This window comes from Mesoplodon bidens, assembly GCF_964165515.1.
Source record: "Mesoplodon bidens genome assembly, chromosome: 19".
NCBI lineage: Eukaryota > Metazoa > Chordata > Mammalia > Artiodactyla > Ziphiidae > Mesoplodon > Mesoplodon bidens.
The window spans coordinates 21,931,191-21,940,301 of NC_138179.1; the positions used below are offsets into that span (position 1 = coordinate 21,931,191).

Here is a 9,111-nt window from a genome sequence, read left to right on the forward strand (position 1 = left end):
GCACTTTTGAGTTCTCTGCATGGGTCTTGTATCTGCTTTTTTCCCCCTGGGCCTCGGCGATTAGGGGAAGAGAGAAGGGAGCGAGGTCAAGTGGCAGAGAGGGGACAGACCAGTAGCTCATGCCCAGGATTAGCAGGGAGGCCTAGGAGAACGCAATAGGGAGCGGAGGACTACTTTCCCTCTCAAGCCCCACTGCGGGAGGATATGGCTTTGTTCATGCTTTCGCTACTGTAGCCGGAACTCGTTAGTGGGCGGGGCCTCCCTGGCTCCGGCCGCTGCGTGGAGGGATCCGGGGCGGGGGCGGGGGAAGCGGTTCTGGGGGGTGCATCGGCTCCGGTTTGGGTCCCTGCGCCCCCGACGGACTATTTCTTGAGATGCGGTTTGTGGCCCAGGAGTCCTTCTATCTCCATCACCGTCTGCGGGGTCAGCTGACTCAGCACCTGGAGTTGAATGGGGTGGTGGAGAGGGCAGTGCATGCAGGGTTGCTGAACAAGGGAATGAGGTTCGAAAACCCGGGGAGCCGCACAGCGAAGCCAAGTGGCAGGGAAAGAGTCGCAGCTGTGCCCCTGCCTCACCGTCTCGCCCTGGGACCTCTCATTTGCCAAGCGAGGACATTGTAGTGGGTGACCTCACAGGCCCATTCTGGGCTGGACAGCAAGGCCTTGCTTGACTGCTGGGGCAGGGGACAGAGATGGGCTCTGGCTCTGACACTCCCCCCACTGCCCCCTACACCCCTCCCCCCTCACCTGCAGGGCGCCCAGGTGTTCAATCAGCTGCTCTGCACTGGACACCCCCAGCAAGACCGAGCTGACACCCTCACTGCGGAGACACCACGCTGGGCCAGAGAAGGAAATAAAAAAGAACTGGTGGGAAACAGTGAGCACACAGACTTCAGAGGTGTCTCCGAGGACTAGGGTCCTCCCCAGAGACAAACCAGTCTGCGGTTTGGGAGCGTCTCAGGAGGAGACAAGGCCTCTGCAGTGTCCAGGGCTGGCAGTGTCTCACCAATAGCAAGCTGCGCCACGGTGCAGCCCAGCTGGTGAGCGACGGGGAGAAGGTCCATGACTTTGGCTTGTTGCTTCTTGCCATCCTCACTCTGCACTTTGTCTTTGTGCCACTGGTAGCCCTGGAGGCCAAGGAGAATCAGCAAAAGACGACTCCTCAGATAGTCCACTCCTGCCGTCCTGAGCCCCCAGATCTCACCTTGATGTTGACCCTGCAGGTATCTGGGACTCGCCCATCATACTTGCTAGTGATGAGGCCACAGGCCAGAGGGGACCAGGTGACTGAGCCAACACCTAAGAGGAAGAGGATTGGATGTGGGAAAGGGATCTAGGTGATGGTGAGGCCGAGGGAAAGGTAGGGATGAGGGGACTTCGAACCAATCTTGTGGTAGAGCTCTGGCAGCTGCATCTCCACCTTCTCTCTCTGAAACAGATGGTGCTCAGCTTGTTCACACACTGGAGGAATCAGGTTGAACTGTCTGGCCATGGAGTAGGCCTCCTGGGTTGGAGTGGGGAAAAGATGGGGGTCAGAGCACTCCTTCCATTTTCTTCCACTCCCCCCTCCTCCAGGAGAGTGGGGTTTGGAGTGGCCATGTGAAAAGTGGGAACAAGTTGTAGGACGGCGAGGTGGGTGGCACACTCACCATGATTTCTGCAGCCCCCCATCGGGATGTCCCCCAGTATAGGGCCAGGCCCTGGTTGATGACATAGGTCATGGCTCGCACAATCTCTAGGCACATAGGAGAGGGAGAGCCTCACTGTCAGACCCCTGGCATCCTGGGTTCCAGATCTGCAGACCTCTGCCTACCCCACCAAGGCCCCACTCATCCCTGTGGAGTCAGAGAGGTTGGTATCTGCTCTTCACCTCCCTCCCTGTCCAAGTCCTGGGGTGTGAGCCACTACTGTGGAGCTTGGGAGGCCTCCTGAGCAGGGGCTGGCTTCTGCTGAGGGTTTGAGAAGTGCTCAGTTTTGAAGGGCTGTCAGGGTTGGGGTGCTGCTTTTACCCTCCATGGGACTGTTGGGGTCTGAGCGATTGGCGAAGATGATGTCCACATATCCCAGCTGGAGGCGTTCCAGGGATCCTCGCAAGCCTGGGGTAAGCATGGGGCGAGGAAGGTAAGCTCTTCAGCTTCAGTTTCCTAAGAATTTAGACCTTATCCTTTTGCCATGGCCACCTAAATCCCAGCTTCCCTATTCAAAGCCTCAGACTCAGAGCTTCAGAGAATGTTCCCAACTCCTCTGGCTTCCATACCCAGCCACCTCCGGTTCCCAGCCCCTAACTCTTACCCTCAATGATGTGTTTGCGGCTCAAGCCTCGCTCAGTTTCTGCCCTGTAGGAAAAGGTAAGTCAGAGATGAGGTGTGTCAAAGATAAGGGACCAGGGCTGGCCTGGAATCATGAGGAACTGGGATTTCAGGGGTCCTCACAGGCAGAATGCAGACCTGGGGTAGCAGGTGCAGGGACTGCTCTCCCCACCCCCATCCCATGCACCTTCACACAGTCTCTGCAGATCTTCTCCCCAATTATAGTGAGGCAGCCACTTACTGTCCTCCCCCAAAAATCTTGGTGGTGATGACATAGCTTGATCTCCTGGAAAAAGGAGAAATGGTAGAACGAGCAAGAAAAGGATTTTTGGATGATCATGTCCCCAGCAACCTCCTGGCCCTCCCCACCCACCCAACATATCTTACCTCCAACCTTTGCTCTTGAGGATGTTGCCTAGGGTTCTTTCAGCCCTGGAAGGGAGACAATGCAGAAGCACTGACCCCTCCAAAGTGGATCAGTTTCTTTCCCTCCTCCCCACCTTTCCCTTCAACTAATTTCCTCTCCTGTAAAATGGAGCATAAACGAGGAGCCCATTGGGCTGTCAGCCCCATCCTAGACTAACTAAGAGGGGCTCCCAATCTAGGGTTAGAGTTGTATCACTTTCATTCATTCATTCAACAAATGTCAGTTGTGCATCACTGTGTACCAAGCTCTGTTCTGGGTGCTGAAGGGATAGAATAGGATGAGAGAAGAGGGACCAACTATAGTGGAGCCAGGGAGGACACTGCCTCTTCTGGTTCCAACCATTTGTATTGCCCTCCCCCTTCTTTTAGTCTCTGCGAAGTTCCACCCATCCTCCAAAATTTAGCTTGGTCCTCCAAAATTTAGCTTGGATTCTGCCTCATTTTATGGAAAATGTTCTCTGATTGCTGTAGTCTATGGTCAGTCCTTGTCAGCTTCCATAGCTCTTACTGGCTACACAATTTTTTGACACTTAATCATGAGTTAATGTGTGACAAGTCTTAAGTTATGGTGGGCTCTTACTGAAGTGTTACTGTTATTTAATCTTTCATATCTCCTTGTCTTTTGGTTTGTTTGTTTAACCACTTAGACTGTGAGCTTTTTGAGGGCATATTGATGTCATCCTTCAATCAGATACCTGCTCTGTGACAGGCTCTGCATAGGTACTTAGGTGACGTGGGAAAGAGCAAGACAAGTTCTGTGGAGGGAGGAGCCTCCCACTTGAGCAGTGAATGTGGCCTTGTAAACGAGTAATTGATGAACTCTGTGTCAGAGGGTAGTGTAAAGTGCTTGGGAGCTGAGGGGGATAGTGACCAACTTTGGGGAGTTGGGCAAAGGCTTCTTGGAAGAGCTGACATCTGGGACAAGTCTTAAAGATAAGCTGAAGAGTTTGCCAGAAGAAGAGGCAGGAGTAGTCATCCTAGGTTTTTACTATTTCCAGCGTGAAGCCATGTGTGCTGTGGTATAGTATGTTTGAAATTTAGCTTTGTCATCCTCACATAGTTGCACATAAGTGATGTCCAGGAAATATTTGTTTGTTTTATTTCATTTTGACTGCACAGTATGCCCCATTGCCCTCAAAGCTGGAGAGAGACAGATGTTGGGACTACAGTTCCCATAATGCTCCGGGGCCCCATTGGCTGAAAGGTTGGAACTTAGTGATGCAGAATTCCCAGGGTTCTTTAGGAGGAAAACCAAAAGCCCTGATATTCTCTCAGCCTTCCAAGTGTAACTTAGTCTTTCACCCCAGTCCTTACTTTCCCGCTGCATGCCCTTCGGTGGTGTCAAACAGGTTTACGCCATGCTCATAGGCTACTGTCAGCACATCCCCTGCTGTCTAGGACGGTGAGAGAAAAAGTTGAAGATCAGCAACCAGCCTCTCAGTTACCTTCCTTACGGCATTCTAGCCCATCAGACCTCAACCTTGGTTTCCACATTCACTCCCCTTTCCCCACCCTCCAGCCTCAGGTCCACCGTTCCCCATGCTTGTTGTCCAAACCCCTATGCAAGTCCATTTCCCCCCTCTTTGGTTCTCTCATACCCCCTCACCCTGCTTCTAGGTCCCATCACTTATACCTCATCTGAGATCTGAGAACCAAATGTGACCCAGGTACCTGCAAGAGAGAAGCCAGGCAAGTGAGACCTGTGGGCGAAAGCCATGAAAGAACGCCCCTTCCCTTAATTCCTCTTCTTTCTAACTCACCTAGGCCAAGGCAGGATACCCGAAGACCAGACTTTCCTAGGTTCCTGCAGGACACAGAGGCAGAAGGAAGGGGTAGAGCCTCCATTAGGGACATAGATTATCAGCCTCCAGTTCCTCTCCTTCCAGACTGAGATGCCCTCAGGGTGTCTCAGTCCAAAGAAACTAGACTCTGTGAGCCCACTGAATTGGGCAGTGCTATGGCCATAGCATAAGTGAACAAATAATGACTGTTCCTCTGGACCCACTGTCCAGTGCCTCTGTTCCCTCCTATCACATTGAAGATGCGCTGCCTGCTTAGCGTTTCTGCTGGTGGGTCTTGTGTTTATTTGAGTCATCTCTGGGATGTGTAGAGTCGGGGGTGGAGGTTGACTGGGAGGAATGCGACCGGCTAATTGTGATGAGTTTGTGAAAACAGATCATCAGAGAGTGCTGTGCTAAAGGGCAGACACTGGGGTGGAAGGGGTAAACCAAGTCAAGTTCAGGCACTCAGGCAGGCAAGGATCCTTGGATAGGCTAGGCAGGCGGGCCTCCAACAAAAGCAGGTAGGACACCTGGGTGGAGAGTATGAGAGGAAAGACCAGTTCTCCCTCTTCCCCTCTCTACTCCCTCTGCTCCTGTTGGCTTGTGACGTCTGTCTTCAAACCAGAGAGCCCCTCCTCCCAGGGACCCCCCACCCAGGCAGTCTGCTCAGCTTCCCAACCAGGGCCACCACATGGAGGGGATCAAATTCCTCAAGTGACAAAGCGGGTCAGATCAGTGACCTCTGCTCACTCTCAAGCAGGAGCCCCTCCCCTCCCCCCTACTGGTAGTCCCCAGAGCCCAGCGGTTCTCTGAGATAAAGTCGGTTACATTTCCGTCCATCTTTCCCACATGGCCCCTGTCCTTCAGCAGGGGGTTGAGAGATGTGGTCCATCCTTCCAAGGGCCCCACTTCCCTCCCCACCAGGAAGGGTTGCAGGAGACCTTGGGGCATGTGGGGGCAGTATCTGGGTCAGGCACACTGAGCAGGCCAGAGTGAGAAGCCGTTTCCTTCCCCCATCTTCCCAGGACACGACCCAAGGACACTTCATCCCGGGGGGTGGGGGTGGGGGGTGTGCAGCCTGGAGATCCGTGCATCCCTTGCCTTCCTGAGGGTAAGGAGGGAAGCTTAGGAGCATCCCCTGGGTGTGACAGGCCTGGTCAACCTTGGTAAACTTGATTTTCTACTAGTCGGGGGTATGGACGGAGAGCAAGAGAGGGCCCATGTAAGGGAGTGCCAGTGATGGGAAGAGGAGATGGAGTGAGCCGGGACCTTCTTAGCGAAGTTGGAGGGGGTTCTGGAAGCATCCCAGGAAGCCTCAGGGGTCAGGAAAGGGGAGCAGATGTGGCGGGCTGCCCGGCCACCCCCATACCTGTATTTCATGCCAGTGCCTCGGCCGGTGCTCTCTCGGAGGACCCCAGCGGGCGCTGGGGGTCGGGGAACCACTGCGGCCCGGGCCTTGGGGCCCGACCCTCCTCCCCCCGGAGGATTCCCATGCCCCCCGCCGACCGGCCCGCCATTACCGCCCCCGGGGCCCGGCCGGGGTCCACACAGACGGTCCTCACTGCTCCGGCTGCGAAGATTCTGCTCGGTACATGCGATAGACACCTGCATGCCGGCTGGCCAAGGCGGGGCAGGGGGCTCCGAGGGGGCGGGAGGAGGAGGGAACCGGGAAGCCCGAGGGGAGACACCCGGGGGTGTAGTGGCGCGAGCCCTAGAAGAGCGGGAAGGCTGAGGAGGTTGCGGCGGGAGCAGCCGGGCAGGATCCGGCTCGCGGGGGCGGGCTGCTGGAGGTCGCGGGGTTTGCGGCGGAGAGGAGAAACGCGGGGGGCGCCACGAGTGGAGCGATTAGGATTCGGGGGTACTGGCGCAGGGAGGAGAGGGGGAAATGGACGAGGGTAAAGGTCGAGGGCTATCCTCGGAGGGTAGGAACTTAGGGACGGGGGGGGGTGCGGAAGAGAGATGCCACCTCAGCCCGAACCGCAGCGGGACCCGATAGACTCCCAGCCGCGTCGGCTGCGGGCCCAGCTTATCAACATGCAGGCACCGCCCCCTCATCTGCATAAAGACGCCCGCCTCCCAGCCAAAACCTGCCGCACATCTGCATAAGCCCCACCTTCTGGAGCTCCGCAGCTTGGGTGTTCTGTGGGCTCACAGGAACCGGAGAGCAGAACCGGGAGGATGGTTCTACTCTCTGCACCCCGAGGCCAGTCGGCCTTCCCCCAACTCAGTGGTTTTCAATCGGGGAGCTATTTTCTCCCCTAGGGGACATTTGGCAAGATCTGGAGACATTGTTGACTGTCACGATCTGGGTGCGCGCGCGCGCGCGCGTGTGAGAGAAAGAAAAAGACATGGAGATGTGCTACAGCATCTAGTGAGTGGCGGCCAGAACAAAGTACACGGCAGCACCCCCACACACACACACACACCAAGATATTATCCAGCCCCAAACGTCAATAGTGCCGCTGTTGAGAAACCCGTGGACAAAGCCTCTGCTGGCTCAGGGGATGTGAACACCCTGGTTCACGCCTTCATGAGAGGGGCAGGCCCCGATCGACCACTGAAACTAACACACTAAGGTCGCAGAGGGTGATAAAAAGTTTATTCTGTACTTCTCCCAGCGTCAGGTAGGGGATAAAACTGGAGAGAGGGCCTGGTTTGGAGGTGTAGAGACTCCAGTAGGCTTCCTTCCTCTGATGGGAAGGGCACCATGGAGGGCTTTTTAGGCTGTTCCCCTGGGAGGGCTGCCGAGGGGCTTGACGGGGATGGAGGAGCTGGGGCCGTGCGGCTGCCAGTAGGGGCCCTCAGGTGAAACAAAGGGCCCCAGACAGACAGGGATTCTTCTGAGGGGTGAGGTAGAGTGCTTCCTTCAGCCAGCCCGGGCGGAGAAGAAGGGCAGAGAGCGGACATAGGAGTCCAGTCGGGAGCGGAAGAGCTCACTTTGCACAGTTTGGCCCAGTGGGCACAGGGGATTCTTCACCACCAGCTCCACGTACAGCTGTGGAGGGGGAGGGTGTTAGAGCCAGGCTTTGAACACTTGTTGTTTTCAACCCCAAACCTACTATAATCTCAAGGGTGTGTGAATGCACAGCGATCAAGGGCTGGAAGGCAAACCCTCCTTGGGGTGAAACTGGTGGTGGGAGTGTATAAGGACCTAAAGGGTCCCAAGAAGTCTGACTGCAATAGAGATACAATACAGTAGGATTAGGGCAGGGAAGCTGAAGGAGGCTTGGGGCTCTAAGTGGCCACGGTTGAAGCTTTGGCGGAAGGGTCCGAGGGGCTGGCACTGACCGCACTGTAGATGTGGTGCAACACATCTCGGATGGGTCCCACGCCCAAGTCAGTGTTCATGACAACCTTGATCCCAGTGGGCGTCTCGTAGTAATGGAGTTTGTAACGGCTAGTTTGGAAGGCCAGGAAGCCGTCCTTCCTGCAGAGATGAGGAGGATGTTAAGGAATAGAAACGAAATCTCTCCCAAAGAGATTCTTCTGATCTCCTCTAGATTGACTCCCTCTTCTCTAAACATGTCGTTTGTAGGAGCCTGGTTGACTAAAGACACCTCCCATCTTCACCCCTCAATTTAGCCCCGTTGCCCAACCTCTCTACCTTCACATCTTCCCCACCGCCGCTCCTGCCAGCTCCTGCACTCTTGCCCCGGACTCAGCCTCTCTCTCTGTCTCCTTACCCTCTCTGGGGGCCAAAGCCCCTTCCACTCCAGAAAGTTTCCCCCACCCCCAAATTCCCTCCCTCCCTCAACAACCCCTCTGACTACGCGTACATGTCTAGCGGGGACATCTTGCTGACAAACGAGCGGATAGAGAAGAGCATCCCGTACATCAGCTTGTACTCCTGGAGGGAGAGGGGCAGAGTTAGCTCTCGGTTTTTAAAGGAGCCAGGGTTGGGGTGGGAAGGAGCCAGGGTTTGGAGAGAAGAAGCTGGACTGGGACAATGTGCATTTGTAGATGTGAGGTCACCCGGGTTGCGCGGGGCCCTCTCGTCACCTCCTCCTTGGGGATCCCCGCTTGCTTCTTGCGGTGCCACTCGCTGTAATGCAGACACACTCCATTCCGGTCAAACAGGTACAGGTTGTGGACAGTCATCTGCAGGGAAGAGAATGTGAGCCTCACTCCGGGACCGCCCACACCCCGTAGGCTCCGGTTCTCAGCCCGGGATCCCTCCAACCAGACGGGGACCCCTCCCCCGAACTCACCGGAACTTCTCCGAGTGCCCGTCACTCGATACTTCCGGTTTCCGCGGAGCCCCGCCCCACTGGGTTCTACACGCCCTAGCGGCGGAGCAATAACCCCGCCCCTATGCCTCTCTCAGCCAATCCGTGGCCGTCGGATACGCGCACGCGCGTCCAGGCTCTGCGGCTCCAGAAGCTCTGAGAGCGGCTGAAAACAAGGTGTCCTGGGCTGGTGACGTCATCGAGGCGAGCGAGGCGGGGCTGCGGACTGTGGGCGGGAGGCTGCCAACGGTTTTGATTGTAGGGAAGGGCGCGAGAAGGGGGTGTCTTGGTGTTGCGGAACTGGGGCTTAGGGGAGGGGGGCAGTCCCTTGTCCCCACCTTGGCCGACTGCGTGGCCGAGGACTGGAGGT

At 56.2% G+C, this 9,111-nt stretch overlaps 2 protein-coding genes across 2 annotated transcripts; both read right to left on the reverse strand.

The window, feature by feature from the left end:
• Positions 1–240: 240 nt before the first annotated feature.
• KCNAB3 (potassium voltage-gated channel subfamily A regulatory beta subunit 3) lies at positions 241–6,493 on the reverse strand. Its single transcript, XM_081218088.1, has 14 exons — positions 5,885–6,493; positions 4,495–4,538; positions 4,368–4,405; positions 4,049–4,128; positions 2,696–2,740; positions 2,550–2,594; positions 2,292–2,335; positions 2,009–2,095; positions 1,649–1,734; positions 1,383–1,503; positions 1,204–1,298; positions 1,006–1,126; positions 747–835; positions 241–440 (listed from the first exon to the last, which is right to left on the reverse strand). Exons 1-14 carry the CDS (start codon positions 6,124–6,126, stop codon positions 363–365), a joined length of 1,215 nt encoding a protein of 404 aa, XP_081074214.1. The 5' UTR covers positions 6,127–6,493; the 3' UTR covers positions 241–362.
• Positions 6,494–7,092: 599 nt separating this feature from the next.
• TRAPPC1 (trafficking protein particle complex subunit 1) lies at positions 7,093–8,792 on the reverse strand. Its single transcript, XM_081219808.1, has 5 exons — positions 8,724–8,792; positions 8,515–8,613; positions 8,292–8,362; positions 7,804–7,942; positions 7,093–7,510 (listed from the first exon to the last, which is right to left on the reverse strand). The coding sequence occupies exons 2-5, from the start codon at positions 8,611–8,613 to the stop codon at positions 7,382–7,384; spliced, it is 438 nt and encodes a 145-aa protein (XP_081075934.1). The 5' UTR covers positions 8,724–8,792; the 3' UTR covers positions 7,093–7,381.
• Between the last annotated feature and the right edge of the window lie 319 nt (positions 8,793–9,111).